This window comes from Aethalodelphis obliquidens, unplaced genomic scaffold (assembly GCF_003676395.1).
Source record: "Aethalodelphis obliquidens isolate GAN/ISIS:26980383/991018 unplaced genomic scaffold, ASM367639v1 scaffold30, whole genome shotgun sequence".
NCBI classification, from domain to species: Eukaryota; Metazoa; Chordata; class Mammalia; order Artiodactyla; family Delphinidae; genus Aethalodelphis; species Aethalodelphis obliquidens.
The window spans coordinates 3837955-3854572 of record NW_020837974.1 but is presented as its reverse complement, the minus strand read 5'-3'; the positions used below and the strand labels follow the sequence as shown (position 1 = coordinate 3854572).

The 16618-nt window shown below is 57.4% G+C and overlaps 1 protein-coding gene across 4 annotated transcripts in view; it reads left to right on the top strand.

Moving 5' to 3' along the window:
* The window catches only part of FBXL18 (F-box and leucine rich repeat protein 18), a 46428-nt gene extending 32309 nt beyond the window's left edge, over positions 1-14119 (top strand). For 2 of the 4 annotated variants that reach the window (XM_027125691.1, XM_027125695.1), the window contains one exon: positions 3915-5695. In XM_027125691.1, the coding sequence (XP_026981492.1) occupies positions 3915-4071 (157 nt within the window). In that variant the 3' untranslated portion in view covers positions 4072-5695. Of the gene's footprint in view, positions 1-115; positions 1126-3914; positions 5696-12708 lie in introns of those variants that run through there. The other 2 variants (XM_027125692.1, XM_027125694.1) reach the window with 2 other exon arrangements.
* The last annotated feature ends 2499 nt before the right edge of the window (positions 14120-16618 follow it).

The following is a 16618-nucleotide window of genomic DNA, read 5'->3' as shown; positions in this document are numbered from 1 at the left end:
CTTCTTGAAGATAGTTGTTATAGTGTGAGTGGCTTTTCTGACTTTGGCTTTTCTGTAAGACCTTTATTTGCAGAGGAAGAGGCTGTCAACTTTAATTTTTTTTCTAATTTCTCAGGCAAAGAAACAAACCCAGCAGGTGTTCAGATCTTAGATGATTGACAGGCTGCGTCCCCAGCCGGCCCCTCCCAGAGCCCTTCCAGCTCTGCGGCACCTGCAGGACCAGGTGCAGAGACCAAGGTCCCCGGGACCCCCTTCATGCACTCGGGGGGTGTCGGGCTCAGAGCTGCTGCCAGCGTGGTGACTGTGCAGGACACCCCTTTCTGTGTCTTCCGTGCAGTGGCCGGGCCTGAGGTCCTGGGGGCTGCGGCTGCCGTGCCCTCTGCCTGTGTCTGTGACGAGTTGGAGCCCAGCCCTCCTGGCCAGGCCGGTTCTCTGCTCCTCCATGATGGTAACAGGCAGGCGTGAAGCGGGCGGTCCCTCCCTGGTCCCCCTTCCCTCTGGTAGCTCTGCAGCAGCGTTCTCGAGGCCCGTTGGGGCAGGCGGCTCGGCCGACTTCTCGCTGTGGCCCTGAAGTGCTGCCCGAGCCCTTTGTGGGCCTGCCTTTGCAAGTGTAAAGGTGTTCATGCATTTTGACCCAGTGGCCCTATTTCTGGAATTGATTCTGAAGAAACAACTCAAAGCACAGTTGTGATTATGCTGTATTAAGTGATGTTTATCCATACGATAGTTAAAGCGCTCCCTAAGTTGCGTCCCCTAGGGAAGTGGCCAGGCAGGTGTGGCGCCCTGCTGGCCGGGTGGGACCATGGGAGGAGGTGGTCGCTGGGTGTTTTGTTGCTTTGGGGGTGGAGTGGACACACCCTGAGGACTGGAAGGAAATTCACCAAACCGGACTCAGGTTGCCGACATTTTGAGACGTGTCTAGAAAGAATATGCTCAGCACGGCAGGAGAGTGTGCGGCGCTCGGGGGAGGGGCTGTTAGAGCCGCTGGGCAGTGGGGTGCGGGGGGAGGCCCCTGTGCTCTCCTTTGTGCTTTCTTTATAGTATTTTCTCTCTGAACAAAACAGTTCCTTTTTTTTTTTTTTTTTTGCAGTACGCGGGCCTCTCCCGTTGTGGAGCACAGGCTCCGGACGCGCAGGCTCAGTGGCCATGGCTCACGGGCCCAGCCGCTCCGCGGCATGTGGGATCTTCCCGGACCGGGGCACGAACCCGTGTCCCCTGCATCGGCAGGTGGACTCTCAACCACCGCGCCACCAGGGAAGCCCCAAAACAGTGCCTTTTTAAAAAATAATTAATTTAATTAATGGCTGCATAGGGTCTTCGTTGCTGCGCCTGGGCTTTCTCCAGTTGCGGCGAGCGGGGGCTACTCCTCATTGCAGTGCGCGGGCTGCTCATTGCGGTGGCTTCTCTTGTTGCGGAGCACGGGCTCTAGGCGCATGGGCTTCAGTAGTTGTGGCGCGTGGTCTTCAGTAGTTGTGGCTCACGGGCTCTAGAGCGCAGGCTCAGTAGTTGTGGCGCACGGGCTTAGTTGCTTCGCGGCATGTGGGATCTTCCCGGACCAGGGCTCAAACCCGTATCCCCTGCATTGGCTGGCGGATTCTTAACCACTGCACCACCAGGGAAGCCCAAAACAATGGGTTTAAAACAAGCACAATCTTGCTTGCTTCCTTGGAGGCTCAGAGAAGGAAGGTATTTTGGGCAGCTGGCTTTTCAGATAGCCGAAGGCCCCATTTTAAATCCCCTGGTGTGTTTTTAACAGCCTCAGGTAGACAGTTTTCTTCAATGTGATCTCCCTTCCGGCTGTTATAAATGGCAGAGAGTAAGTATGGTTGAACTTTCCTGAACCTCTGTGTTTTTGAAAGCCCTGAGTCACCCTCAGACCCTTCGGGAGGGGCGTCTCCACGGTGGCGTCTGCAACTGGCTCTGCAGGTTTCAGAGCGAGTGAGCGGCCCCTGTCGCGGGCTTAGCGTGTGAGCTCCGTACATCTTGCCTCTGTCGCCCCCAGGTGGGATCCAGGCTAGCACGGTTGCAGGGGCAGGGCTCTGCTCTCTCTGCTGCCCAGGATGGCATGGGGGCAGCTGAGTGCAGAGCTGGGCCTGGGGAGTGCGTGCACGGGAGGGTGCCCAGGGAGTGGGGAGTGCGCCAGGAGGGCACGCACGCCTGTGCCTGAAGGTGAACCCATGGACCTCGCAGGTCTGGCTTTGTGCTCGTGACTCCAGGCCAGAGGCTGCAGCCTCGGGTCTTTAGTGATGTGATTAGCCCTGGTCAGGGGAGTGGTCCCAAGAGGTGGCCTGTCCTGCTGGCGGTCATCAGGCTAGTTCTGAATGTGGGTAGCTGGAAGGAGTTTTATTTTATTTCATTGTGTCTGTTTACCTAAATCTCAAACTATATTTGAATCGCACAAATGAACATTAGAACACATGTGCAGGTGACCCAGCAGAACCCGCGAGCTCTCGGCCCGCACATGAGCCCCAGCCGAGAACTTGCCTCCTTCCGCCGGCGGAGCCCCAGCCCTGCACTCGGAAGGGAGTGATCGCGCTCTCTGTCTTTGCCCCTTGTCCACTGCCTTGTCGCCGACTCCAGGCTTCACTCTGGGTGGGGACAATGAGGCTGCAGCTGGGGGAGCGCGCAGGCTCCTCGGGCCGGGGAGGGGCTTTACAGAGAGGCGGGTGCGGGCGAGGCCCCCCAGCCCTGCCCAGGTCGGAGCCGACCCAGGTGCTGACCCCGTGGAGAAAGCCTTGAGAAGGAAGTCGGTTTGATTCTGGGGCGGCCCCTCCACCCTGCGTGCACGTTGGCGGTCAGGGCGGCGGGGAAGGGACAGCACGCCGCCACATTCCTCGCTTTGGGTGAGAAATTAATCCCCCTTCAGCATCTTGACAGCAGCTCATTAAGAGCCTCAGGATGGCAGGCAGGCAGGAGCCTTGCACGCACATCCCACACCTGAGGGTGTTTTGTTTCAAGCAGAGTAGATCGCACAGAGGGTTTGCAGGTGAGGGCTTGCCGGTTCACGGTCACAGACGCCGCTGCCGGGAGCAGAACGCGGCGCACAGAACCGGGAGGTATTTCCTCGCCATTTTTATTGCCAAAACATGAAGTTTTATGAGTGCCTTTCTGGCGTTCATTTCACATATGTCGTAAATCCAGCAAATCCAGCTCAGTGTTGCTGGGGGGCCGGGGGCAGGGGGAGGCCGGGACTGTGCTTTCCTCGTTCCCTGAAGCAGGCACGGGACTTGGGACCTGGCTTTAGCTTTGGCAAATTGTGTGGGCACCTTCCTGCCTCTCGCCCTTTGAGCCCCACGGGATGGAAGTTTCTCCCATGAGCAGAGTCACCTCGGGTTCCAGGTGGGACGGGGGAGGGTCACCTCACTGGCTGGCCACTGGGGCCAGCTCCGGTGTGGGGCCTGGCCTGGCAGGTGCTCCGTGGATGTCGTCTCACACCCACGGGGTGGAGCCTGTCGCCCGTGGGTGTGGAAGGTGAGAGGGTCGTCTGACGGTTACTTGTCACGTGTTCCTTGCTTTGGTCTCCTGGCAGAGGGGCTGCCTCACCTGACTTGGGCGTTCATGTCCCTCGAGGGTGGCCTGTGGGCATGCGGGTTTGGCCGCCTGTCCCCTCTCTCCACTCCCCTGCGGGTGTCCTGGCCGTGGGGCCTCCAGTGACCACAGACGCTGTTTCTGCAGCCCCCTGGGTGTTACCCTTCAGGGACCCCCGCTGCCCGGGAAGGCAGGGGCCTGCCCCGAAGGGCTGCCCTCCTGCCTGCTCCCTGGAGCCTCAGCGTGAGGGGCCCTGGAGGTGCATTCCGGTGTCAGCCGGTGCTCTGGGACACAGCCTGACCCTGGCCACCTCCACGCCCTGAGCCCAGCCTCCCTCCCTCCGTCCCTCCCTCCGTGGTCCTGCTAACAGCCTGCCTCTGGTTCAGTTTCCAGGCCGAGCGGCCCGCGCTGAACGTCGTCATCTTCCCTCTGCTCCACGAGGGCCTGACCGATGTCATCCGAGACGTTCCCATGGTGCACCTGGACGAGGTCACCTTATTTAAAAGCAGAGTGGCCGAGGAGCCGCCAAATCTGTGGTGGTGACAGGAGTGGGCCCCCACCGGCCCGTCGCCACCTGTGGCCGCTGCGTCTCCGTGGCCGAGGAAGCAGGACTGCCCCGGTCAGGTGTGTGGCTTCCGGCCTTGCCACGGCCGCCGCGGCTGCTCCCCTGCCCGAGGACGCCGGATGCCCGGTGGGTCACCGGAGGAAGGAAGCCTCCTCCCCAGCCCTTAGGGGCCTCCTCTTGTGAGGAGTCTGTGCTCAGTGACGCTCTGGCTGAGATGCGTGAGGCAGCGGCGGCAGGGCCGGTTGTCGGGCGACCTGCGGGCCTGGCCGGCGTGGTCTTGGGCTGAGACACCCATCGCCAGGACGCTGACTCCTTGGGGGCCAGGTCCCCAGAGCACCATGTGGCCCCACGGCCGTCCCCCAGCCCCCAGGAGAGGCCCTGTGCTCCTGGTCACCTGCCTCGGGCTCTGGTGGGCGGCTGGGAGCCCGAGGCGGGGGGGGCTTGCAGGTGCTGTGGCGGATTTGGGGCTCTCCCCTCCTTCCAGTTAACCCAGTTACACCTCTGGTGTGCGTCCAGCCACGTGACGTCAGACAGGTTCGGGCCAGCAGCGGGCTGCTGGGCAGGGAAGCTGCAGGTCCCTGTGAAGGTCTCTGTTTCTGGGGAAACACGGATAGACCTGCTTCATTAGAAAACCTTGAAATATTAAAACCCAGAAGGGATGTGTGGGGCTGGAGGAGTGATCACATTACCCCGTTTCAGACAGCTTTATTTAGCACTTTAAAAAAATGCAACGCAGCTATTCCCAAAACGAGGGACGTCCTCCCAGTGTCCTGGGCCTCCCGCCACGTGCCGCCCACTGCTTCTGCCTTGTCAGCCGCGAGACTCCCCCAGAGCCGTCATCCCTGCGGCTGGTGGGCTTCTGAGGGGCCCCAGTTGGGTTCCCTGCACCCAGCGTCTTGCCCCAACGCTCCCGGTGACGCTCCTGGAGACTTCCAGGGAAGGCTGAGTGGCGTCGGGGCGGCTTCCAGCCGGGGATACCTGGGTCTCCGCAGAGGTTGCCTCCCCAGGACCCCAGGGACTGGTCCCATCTTGCCCCGGCCTCCCTCTCCCTCTGGGCTGGGGGTGCAGGTTCCCCAGGCCCTCCTCACCGCTGCGGCCCGTCTCGGCTGCCATCCACTCTGTGGCCCCCAGCCCAGCCCGCTTCCCACTCTGTTCCATGTGATGGTCGCCTCGTGTCGTATAGTGTGTCCTATAGTTTGCCTGTTGCAGGGCCCGGTACCTGGACCCTGGGCCTGTGTTCGCCTGCCCTTCCCTGGGTTCTCAAGGGGCAGACAGTTCAGCAGTCCCCGCCCTGCCAGGCCGAGGGGGTCCAGGAGGCCTTCCGATGGTGGAAGTGCTTGGAGGGCCAGGGTCTCGGGACGCACACAGGCCCCCGAGTGCTCCGGTCGATTCTCCCTAAGCGCAGTCTGTCTGGCGGCCTCCACCCGTCCCCGCAGCCCCGGCCCTGCTCTCACCTCCCCGCAGCACCGGGTGGAGCTGGGTCTCCTCCCCCTGCGCTGTGGTTTTCTTGCCGAGGGTGCAGTTGTCTCCTCTCTGGAGCATGGGGTGCCCTCCTCCCTCCCTCCCCAGCTTCCGCTGACGGCTCTTCGCCTCCTGCCCAGAGGGACCTGTCTGCTGCTGCCCCCCGGTGGGACCCCCACCAGACCTGCAGCCCTCCCCTCCGCAGTCCTGACCTGGCCTGTGAGTCACAACCGGGCCTGCCCCTCTGGCCATGCAGGCCGCAGGCCAGGCTGCCCTGGGCCCTGGGGAGACAGGGCCAAGGCCCTCGTTAGGGCCACACACTGTAGATGAGGGTCTGAGAGGTGGTGGGAGTCCCCCACCCCATTTCTGGGCATGTCTTTCAGTTGCGCCTTGAGACCACCGGGAGGGTGCTCAGGAAGGGTGATGTGGGGACTGACTGCTCGTTGCCGTCACAGCAGGAGCGTGGCCAGTTACAGCCCGACCGGCAGAGGGACGTGGCCCAGGATGGGGGCAGGTGGTCTGGCCGACCCCGGGACCCCTGGGGCCCTGGGTACACGTCTCCTTTCGTCCAGAGCAACCCGGGCTCAGGCCAGAGGATGATCGTTCCATAAGAATTTATCCACAGGCTGCCATGGTTTTCGTGCTCTGGCCCGGATGGCCTGTTCTCATGAGCAGGCAGTTTGAACCAGCAGTGTCGTTTATGCCAGCAAGCCGGGCTGGGAGGGGCCGTTCACGAGAGGCTGGGGCACGAGCTGACTTGGAAGGCAGCCCCCGAACAGGAGGCCTTGTATCCTTAGTGTCCCCCTCAGCCATCCTTTCCTTAGAGCAAGAATTTCCGCTGCTTCTCCACCCAAGACGGATCCACCAGATGTTAATAATGTGCTTATTCTCGCTAAGTGCATTTTGGCACCGGTGTTAATTGCAGCTTATATTCTGCAGCATTTTATGCTGGGAAAAGAACCCACCCTAATGGTCCCCAATTGGCAGAACTGGGCTGTTAAGCGACGGACCATATGCTGCCTGCTGAGAGGGGCCTGGTCAGCACTGGCACCTGCGCGCGTGTGTGTGCGTGTGTGTGTGCGTGTGTGCGCGTGTGTGTGTGCGTGTGCGTGGTGCGTGCATGGACGTCTGTGCGCCTACATGTGTGAGTGTAGTCTGCTGTGGACGGGCTCTTGTTCCTGGTGTGCACGTGTGTGTGTGCACGGTGTGTGTGCACGTGTGTGTGTGCGCGCTGTGTGTGTGAGGCAGACACTGGGGGAGGTGGGAATGAGGGAGGAGGGGATCAGGGAGATCTCTCTGTTAAAAAGAGAAGCCCCCGGCCTCCTGAGGCCGCCGCTCTGCCTGGGGCCCCTCCTCGCCCCTAGACCCCTCGGTCCCGCCTGCTCCCAGGGCTGCGGCTTTGCCGCCGCAGCGTCAGGCAGCCTTGCTGGCCGCGCCTGAAGGTGCTCCGCCAGGGAGGCTTCTTGAGCCTGAGGAGAGCAGAGACCCGTAGGCCCCCTTCCCTGCTGTCGGCGGCTTCTTTCTCTGTCCCGTGCGAGTGTTTTTATTCCTGAGCTGAGGGGCTGGATTAAGGGCACCTCACTCTCATACAACAAGGGGATGGGTTTCGTCCCCACCCATCAGCTGCCCGTCCAAGGACCCAAGGAGACAGGTCCGAGGGTCCCTCGTCCGCAAGGCCCCCGAGGGCCTCTCCACTCAGGCCTGGGACGACGCCCCTCCTTGGGCAGGTCAGCAGGGCTGGGTGCTGAGGGTGACACTCCCTTAACCCCCTGCGCCAGGATCCAGAGCTGCAGGCCGCTCGGCCCAGGGGGCAGAAGCTTGCCAGGGCCCAGGGCTGGGTAAGTTGGCCAGGGGATCTGAAGCCAGCAGTTGCAGCCTCACTGTGTCAGGGGCCTCCCTGGGTGCACGGCCTTGGCGGGTCTCAGGCCCCCCTCCCTCACCCGACCCTGCCTGGCAGGAAGGGGACCTGCCCTGATGGGCCCACCCTCGCGTCCTCCTCTGAGTGGCACTGGAGCAGCCGGCAGCCTCCTGCTTCCTCTTGTTCTCACTGTTCGTTCCTTTAGGATTTGAAAATTGCTGAGACCTTGTGGGAAGCAGTAAGAGAAGTTCGTGGGTGAGGATGATGCAGCGCGGCCGTGGCAGCAGGCTGCCACGGCTCCAGTCACAAAACCCGAGGTGAGGGGGACGTGGACGCTGCCACCTGTGGTCCTTGTGGCCTCAGCCCCAGTCCCCCTCCCCCCCCGACAGGATAGGGGTGGGGTTGTGCCGAGGGGCTCGGGGATGGTTGCTGGTCTTGTCTGCATCTAGGGCGCAGGATTCCACTGGGCGATGAACAAATACCCACAGGAATTCAAACAAACTGTGGGTCCGACACAGGCCAGCCAACATCGTCTAAATTCCTTTCTGAAGCTCTTTCAAAAGCCAGTGAAGTGTGAGGTTTTGCATTGATGTCACAGGGTCAGGGCACCCACTGCACCAGACTCCAAGCCGGCTGGCCCCAGAGGCCTCCCCGCCATGCCCACTGCGCTGGGGGGGGGGTACGAGAGGTGAGGGTGCTTTTGCACATGTGCCCGTCGGCACGTGGCACCCCGCAGCCACCCGTGGCACTCAGCCCTGGGACCACCCGCGGCGCTCAGCCCTGGGACCGCTGCCCTCTGACCGTCGCCCACCTGCCGGCCCCTCTGACTGGACAGTCTTGCTTGGCACGTTACCAATGGGAGGAAGGGTGAGGTGAGTGCCAGGGTTTCTCACGGCATGCGCGTGACCAGGTGCTACACGACCGAATACACGTCACCTGCCTTCTGATGACCGACCTCCTTGTCCTCCGGTGATGCCACTCCTGAATTTCGCGTTCCAGCTACATTTTGAATGGGTATTTTCATGTAAATTTGTGGCATGTGAAAAGTTTCAAATAAAGTGGACCTGATTTAGAAAACCTGTGTGGTCCTTCCAGCAGGGGCGCGCCCTGACCTTTCCTCTGCGACCCCCTCTGCAGCCCCGGAGGGCGAGCTTAGGCAGTGGCGCTCCGGTCACCCGCTGCTGTTCAGGTGCTGAGGACAGAGTCTGTGCTTGGCCCCTTGGGGGTCCCTGGATGGAGACGTGAGACCCAACGCGGGGCACCAGGCACTGCCAGGGGCCATCAGCAGGCGACTGCTGTGAGGAGGGGCGAGGCCAGGATGGGGCTGGCGGGCAGGGGGGCAGGGACACTGGTGTGGCCCGAGGCTGCTCCCTGCACAAGGGCTCCGTGAGGCTGGCAGAGGCAGGGTCGGCACAGCCCTTATCTGGGGCCCGTGGGGACTGAGTCAGTTTCATTTTTATTTAATACACATATTTGTAGTTTTCAATTGTGGTAAAAAGTACGTAACATAAAATTTACCGTCTTAACCTTTTTTATGTGTACAGTTCAGTGGCATTAAATAGATTCTCGTCGTCGTGTAGCCATCACCACCGTCATCTCCAGAACGTTTCCATCTTCCCAAACTGAAACTCTGCCCCACTAACCACTCCCCTCCCCCGCCCCCAGCCCCCAGCCCCTGGCACCCAGCCGTCTACTTTCTGCCTCTATGAACCTGGCTCTCCTGGGGACCTCATATAGTTGGAACCATAACAGCAGGTGTCCTGTTGTGACTGGGTTGTTTGCAGCCTCAGTTTTAGGCAGATACTTCCTCCACCAGACCTGGGTTCTGGGAAGGGGCTCTGCCCGCAGCCAGAGGGGGATGGAAGGTGGCAGTTGAGGCGGGGATGCCCAGGGCAGGCGTCTGGGGAGGAGTGGGTACCTGGACTTGGGAGGCGCCGTGGACAGAGGTGGGCCCCAGGGATGCTGCAGGACAGAGTGACAAGGGCAGGGACCGTCAGGTAGGCCGAGGAGGGCTCACTGATGCCTCCCGAGCCCCCGGTTGGTCCTCGAGGCCAGAGTCGCCTGAGCTGCAGCGGCAGCGTGGAGAGAGGAGCCTCCGTCCCTCCCGGTCCTGCCTGAGCTGGTCCCCCAAGCCTGGTGCACACCCACGGGACTCCCCACCATGGTTCACTTCCGCCTGGGAGCCGGGGAGAAAGCTGAGGGGACAGTCCTTCAAGGGGTCAGCAGTGACCTTCCCAAGAGGGGCAGGACCGACCCTCTGCCCTGCTGTGTCCAAAGGCAGCAGCAGGGGGAGATCAGATGGGCGTGCGGGTAGGAGAAATCCCGGGGGCTCTGCTTCACACACGCGTGAGACGCAATCATTAGGGTGACGGGTAAGTGGGGAGGGGGAGAAGCAAGGCTGAGGGGGCCCCATGACAGACCGCCCCGACTCCAGGCTGTAGGGAGCCTTTTGGAGATGCTCGCAGCGTCCGTGGGGCAGGGACAGGTCCCAGCGACGTGGTCCACCTCTGTCCCACCATGTCCGGAGCCTCTTGCAGGGGCTGGATCTTCTGGAAGCAGCTTCACTCACATGTGGGGCGGTTGGTGCTGGCTGTTGGCCGGGATGCCCACCTGAGCTGCGTTCCCGGCCGTGGTAAGCGCCACCCAGGAGGGTACGGCGGGGAAGGGGCCGCAGTCTGGGTTGGGGGTCAGGGAGGCCTCTGCGGAAGGGTGGGCTCTTCCGTGTCCTCAGAGCAGGCCTCTCTCTCAGCAAGGACCCGGTGTCCCTTGTTTGGCGTCTCTCCTTGGTCCTCCCCGTGCGATGGGCACCCTCTGGGTTTCAAGCCTGGCTGGGCCCCGCCCCAGGGTCTCCTCTGCGAGGTCCGCATCACGCTTGTCACGCGGCCGCTGGCTCTTACGTTGAGCTGAAGCCCCGGCTCCCGGGCTGGGGGAGTCGATGGGGAAGGTCTAGGAGCAGCACGGCCACTCTGGGCCCTCACCGGGCGCTCCTCCCTGCTGGGGGCAGGTTGGTGGACAGATGCGAGGGGCACAGCCTGTGCAGAGGGGCCGCCGGGGCTGGGCTGTCCACTGGCGGCCGGCGAGGCCCAGGGTGTTGGGGGCTCCTGCAGCCCCCTGTGCAGCATGTGCAGAGCCAGGCAGGTGCTGGGGGGTGCGGGGCACCCATTTCCAGGGCTGGTGGGGCCTCTCCCGGGTGGGCAGTTTTGCGGGGAGTCCTCTCCCCGCCGCAGGGCGGGCAGGGGGGCTGCCCCTCCAGAGACGCGCCATCAGTCACGGGCCTTCACGTGTGTGCACACACCCAGCGTTCACACACACTCATGATTATGCTCACATGCATTCACAACTGCACACAGATTTACAGACGCACTCCAACACACACACTCCCGGCCGTACCCTCCTGCGCACACCTGACATTCACACACTCACGCTTACAGTCACACCCACTCTCGCAGGTCCACAAACAGCCCCATATTCGTATTCATATCACACACTTAAACCCCACCCATCCCACACATTCACACGAGCACTTGCATGATTTACACGGGCATGTGATCACACACTCGGTCCCACACCCAGACTGATGCCCCCCCATTCACACCCATGTGTACACACGCGTCCACTCAATACATACATTTGCACACACACACACGTTGATACCTGTAGCATTTGTCCTCACACCCACCCACGCATTCACGTTCACGCCCAGTCACGCTCAACGTTCAGACGCACACTCCAGTTCCCTGTCGCTTGCACTCTCACACAGGCACTCACACTCATGTGTAACACGCACACGTTCACACACCCACACAAAGGGACTGGATTAATTTTATACACCAGTCAGTTAACACAACCAGTTCACTCGAAGGTAGACTCTTCTGTTATGTTCATCCAGGGAACTTGAAAAATTCCGAGAGGTAGAACAAAGGGGAAGAGAAATCGCCGCTGTCCTCCGCAGCCGGAGAGAACGTCTGCTGACGTTCTTGTTAATGTCCTTCAAGCCTTTGTTCCCTGCTTTAAAAACCATCTGTAGCTGTGATCATCCGATTCCCGGTGCAGCGTTACGCTCGCCACGATGAAAGCATCTCGCCTGTGTTCTCCCGGACTCATCCTTTTAATGATGAGGCTTTGCTGTCACAGGCCCGCTGGTCCCCCGCTGTCGGACAATTAGGTTGTTTCTAATTAGTCAGTCTTCCAAGGAAAGCGGCCCTGGACAGCCTTGTGCTGGAGCGTTTTTCTATATTTAGAATTATTTCCTTAGGAGAGACTCTCGTTAGTGAAATTTCTGGGTCTAAGTGGGAATTTTTTAGGGCTGGGAGGAGCTTAGAGTTGTATTTAGGGAGTGGGTTTAGCATCTTTGCACAGGGTGACAGCCCCCGTCTCAGTCCCTGGCTTCAGAACGTGGAGGTCAGCTCCCAGCTGCTCCCAACCACGGGTGTTTTTATTTGCTACGTTCCCTGATTTCGAATGGACTAATCCCCCAGGACGTAAATGACTTCTAAGGCATACAAATGAGCAATGCAGATAAACTAAAATTAATACATTGAAGATGACGTAAATCCTACCGAACGGTGATTCCCCGCCATTTGCATTTGTGTCCAGGGAGGGCAGTGACCTCCAGCCGGGTATTCCAGGATTGAGGAGTGTGGTCCCAGCCAGAGCCCTGGTTCCTCCCTCCCACTCACTTCGTACATGGGCTCTGGGCCTGGGTCCTGGCAGCATCAGGCCCGGGCATCTGCAGAGGTAGAATCTGGTCCCCAGAGACGTCCACACCCTAATCCCCAGATCCTGTGACTATGCTAGGTTACTGGCAAAGTGGAAGTACGTTTGCTAGTCAGCAGGCTTTGAGATGGGGAGGTTATCCTGATGGACCCAATGGGATCACAGGGGTCCTTGGAAGTCCAGGAGGGAAGCTTAAGAAGGATTCAGCCCTACACTGCTGAACACCATTCAAGGAATGCAGGTGGCCTTGAGAAGCTGGGAAAAGCCAGGACGTGGATTCTCCCGTGGAGCCGCCAGAGGGAACACGGCCCTGGTGACACCTTGATCTCAGCCCAGTGAGACCTGCGTCAGACTCCTGACTTCCAGAGCTGTGGTAATTGACACCATATCAGCAACTAGAAAGGGATACAGCGTCGGGGGCTTCTCTCACTCCCTCTCCCATCTGTCCTGCGCTCAGCCCACCAGCAAATGAGGGAGGAAAACAGGTGACTGAAAGAATGACTGGAAGGAAATGCAGGCACGTTTCCTGTGGGGGGAGGATTTCTCCTTGTGTGTGTTATTAATTCTCTTCTTTTTCCAGACTTTCTACGATGGGCACAGATGAAATTAATTCTGAGATGTAAACAGAAAAACACACACATGAAAACATAATTTCATTCAAAAACATATTCTAGGATGAAGCTCTCAACGAGAACAGATCATCTCCGGATCTATTAAAACAAAAAATGTTCACGGTATATTAGTCCCAAAGGCAAGTAGCGAGATCTTGTATATATGTATGTATCTATTTTGGTTGGGAAAAAAGTCCTTACCAGGATAAGCTTGTGCAGAGCAAAATGTGGACCAGCACAAGGATGTACCAGCCATTAGTGGAGGGGTCTTTGGGGGAGTGGGCTACCCCAAATGAGGCTGGGGGATTCCCTGGCAGTGCAGTGGTTAGGGCTCTGCGCGTCCACTGCTGGGGGCAGGGGTTTGATCCCTGGTTGGGGAACTGAGATCCTGCATGCTGTGTGGCATGGCCAAAAAAACAAAACCAAAAACAAACCCAAAAAACACATATATTTCTTTAAAAAAAAAGAGTCTGGGTCCCGTGAGAAGGAAAGTTTGGGCAGTTCAGACCATCGCTGGGGGTGGAGAGGGGCCCTCCTTAAATCAAGGTGGGGTGAGGAGAGCCCAGAGCCAGCCCTGGGAGGGGGGGCCAGGTGCTCCTGCCTAGGTCTGGGGGTGAGAGCGTTTCGCAAAGCCTCGGTGGTCTGAGGGAATTCTTCAAAGACACAGCCTGGTTTTCAGCAGAGAAGCCATAAGCTTTGTGCATGGTTACCTTGCTCTCCAGAACAAACCAGGGGGGCTCAGCTCCCTCCCCACCAGCCGTGGCCTGCCCGCCAGCCACCTGCTCCAGGCCCTATGCTAGAGGACACTCAGTTTCAAGCCACAAAGCAGTGCTACCCTGCTCGGCGGGGATGGCGTGGAAGGCCTGCGTTCCTTTTAACATTTTCTTAAAAAAAGAAAAAAAAAAGTACAGAAAATCAGAGAAAACAAACAGCTTGATGAGTTGGCATAAATGTACCGGGAAGCAGAGTTCCGACACTCCAGCCACGACCACCTCCCTCGCACACCAGTCCGAGCGTCGCCTCTGACACCGCAGCTCCGTCTCGCAGTTTCGTTGCTGGGTCTAAACGTCCTGTCCAGAGGGTCCCATCCATCCCTTTCTTTCCTGAACAATTGATATTTCGGAGAGCCTAGGCCGGCTGACCTGGGGAACTTCCCACGTTCTGGCTTTTGCTGACTGCATCCCAAGGTGCCATTGTACCCGGTCTGTGTTTCCTCCAGGTGGGCAGCTGGATCCAGAGGTTTGATCAGACTCGCGTTCATTTCTTCATCGTTCACAGTTATTCTTCTTCACTGGTTTTGATTTTAAGTGTAATTTTTGAAATAAGAATGTATTCATGTGGTTCAACAATGAATAAAGGGACTTCCCTGGCGGTCCAGTGGTCAGGACTCCGCGCTTTCATTGCCGTGGCCCGGGTTCAATCCCTGGTCGGGGAACTGAGATCCTGGGAGCCGCATGGTAGGGCAAAAGCAAACCAACCAATGAAGAAATATGAGGAGATTCCCAGTGAGAAGTCCTTTCTTACTCCTGTCCCTCAGCCACCTAGTTCACACCACGCATTCCTCTCTCGCCCTCAGGGAACCACTGCCTTAGTTTTCTATGTCTCTTTCTAAAGTTTCCTTATATACAAGCAAATATGGATATATACTCCGTCCCCCCCCCCCCCTTTATTAAACTACCGTAACCCTTTTTAATTGTACAGTTTCGTGGCATTAAGTGCCTTCACGTTGTTGTGCAGCCGTCACCGCAGCCCATCCACAGAAGTCTCTTCATCTTCCCAAACTGCAGCTCTGTCCCCATTAAACGCTGACTGCCCATCCCCCTCCCCCAGCCCCTGGCACCCACCTTCTACTTTTCTTCTCTATAGTTGACTGCTCTAGGTCGTTCCTGTAAGTGCAATCATATAGTGCTATGGTCTGAATATTTGTGTCCCCCCAAATTTATATATTGAAATCCTGACCCCCACGGGGATGGTATTAGGAGGTGGGGCGTTTGGGAGGTGAATAGGTCATGAGGGCAGAGCCCTCACAAATGAGATTAGTGCCCCAGAGAGATCCCTTGCCCACCAAAGATGTTAAGATCCAAGTATGTCAGAGCTTTTCAAAGCCCTCCGTAGACATCTCATTCCTCAGCTATTTGGTCAGTCTGTTACCTATTTATTACTTATTTATTTATCTTTTATTCTGGTTAGTCTGTTACTTGCTCCAACTGTTATTCATTGCCTCAGGCAGCTGCAGAATTAAAACATTTGCTTGGGACTTCCCTGGTGGCGCAGTGGTTAAGAATCCGTCTTCCAAAGCAGGGGACACGGGTTCGAGCCCTGGTCCAGGAAGATCCCACATGCTGTGGAGCAACTAAGCCCCTGCGCCACAACTACTGAGCCCGTGTGCTACAGCTACTGAAGCGCACGTGCTGCAACCATTGAAGCCCACGCGCCTAGAGCCCGTGCTCTGCAACAAGAGAAGCCACCGCAATGAGAAGCCTGTGCACCACCACGAAGAGTAGCCCCTGCTCTCCACAACTGGAGAAAGACCCAGCGCAGCAACAAAGACCCAACACAGCCAAGAATGAATGAATGAATGAATGAATGAATGAATAAGAGTATCTCTTTAAAAAAAAACGCTTGTAATTGTTTTAGATAAATGCCCCTCTGTGAAAGGCTTTTTAGCACTGAGTGAGCTCAGAGTTAGGTTAAATAAAGGTAATTTTTTCCAATGGGGTCTTCCATGGAACCACCAGACATGTCCAATAATGCCAGTTTTGGGGGAATAAGGGTTTGCAAGAGCCTCAGATCAGTTCTGCTACTTCTGGGGCGGGGAATGTGGGCTGTTAGTTTTCAAAGCTGAGAAAGGGAGGTGGGATAAGACAAATTAAAAATCCACCAAGCTTGCTCTTCCTACTGAGATTCAGTCAGTTTTCTTAAATAAACACACTCCAGGTTGCTGCAAGCCTCTGGTTAATTTCCAGAGCTCTGAAGAAGTTGATTCTGATTTCTGCCCGTTTTTTTCCATTGATTTTATGAGGAGTGAATTTTTTTTTTTTTTTTTGCAGTATGCGGGCCTCTTACTGTTGTGGCCTCTCCCGTTGCAGAGCACAGGCTCCGGACCCAGCCGCTCCGCGGCATGTGGGATCTTCCCGGACCGGGGCACGAACCCGTGTCTCCTGCATCAGCAGGCGGACTCTCAACCACTGCACCACCAGGGAAGCCCGAGGAGTGAATTTTTGAAGGTTCTTACTCAGTCATTTTTGTTCCCATCACCTCCTCATTCAGTTTTGACAGCTGCGTAGTATTCCACTGGATGGTGTAATATCATGTATTTAACCCATCTCCTGTGGTTGGACATTTAGATGGTTTTCAGTCTTTTGTGATTACATGAAATGCTACAAATTAATCACTTGAGTATCTGTTATTTTACACATGTGCATGTATCTATAAAGTAAATTCCTTGAAGCAGAATAGCTGCATCAAAGAGTATATACATTTGTAATTTTGGTAGATACTGCTCAAATTGTCTTCCACAGGGATTGGTTGAACCAATTTACATTCCCACTAACAATATACGAGAGTATCTGTTTCCCATAGTCTTGCCAGTAGAGGGTGTTCTCTAACTTTTGGATTTTGCAAACTTGGTGGGTGAAAAACAGTAACTCAGTGTAATTTTACTGAGCATTTCTTTTATGATCAAAGTTGAACATCTTTTCAGGTATTTTATTTTATGTATCTACTTTAGTTGGCCACACCGTGCGGCTTGTGGGATCTCAGTTCCCCGACCAGCGAATGAACCCGTTCCTTCGGCAGTGAAAGGGCAGGGTCCTAACTACTGGACTGCCAGGGAATTCCCATCTTTTCAGGTATTTTAAAGGCCACTGGGACTTTCAT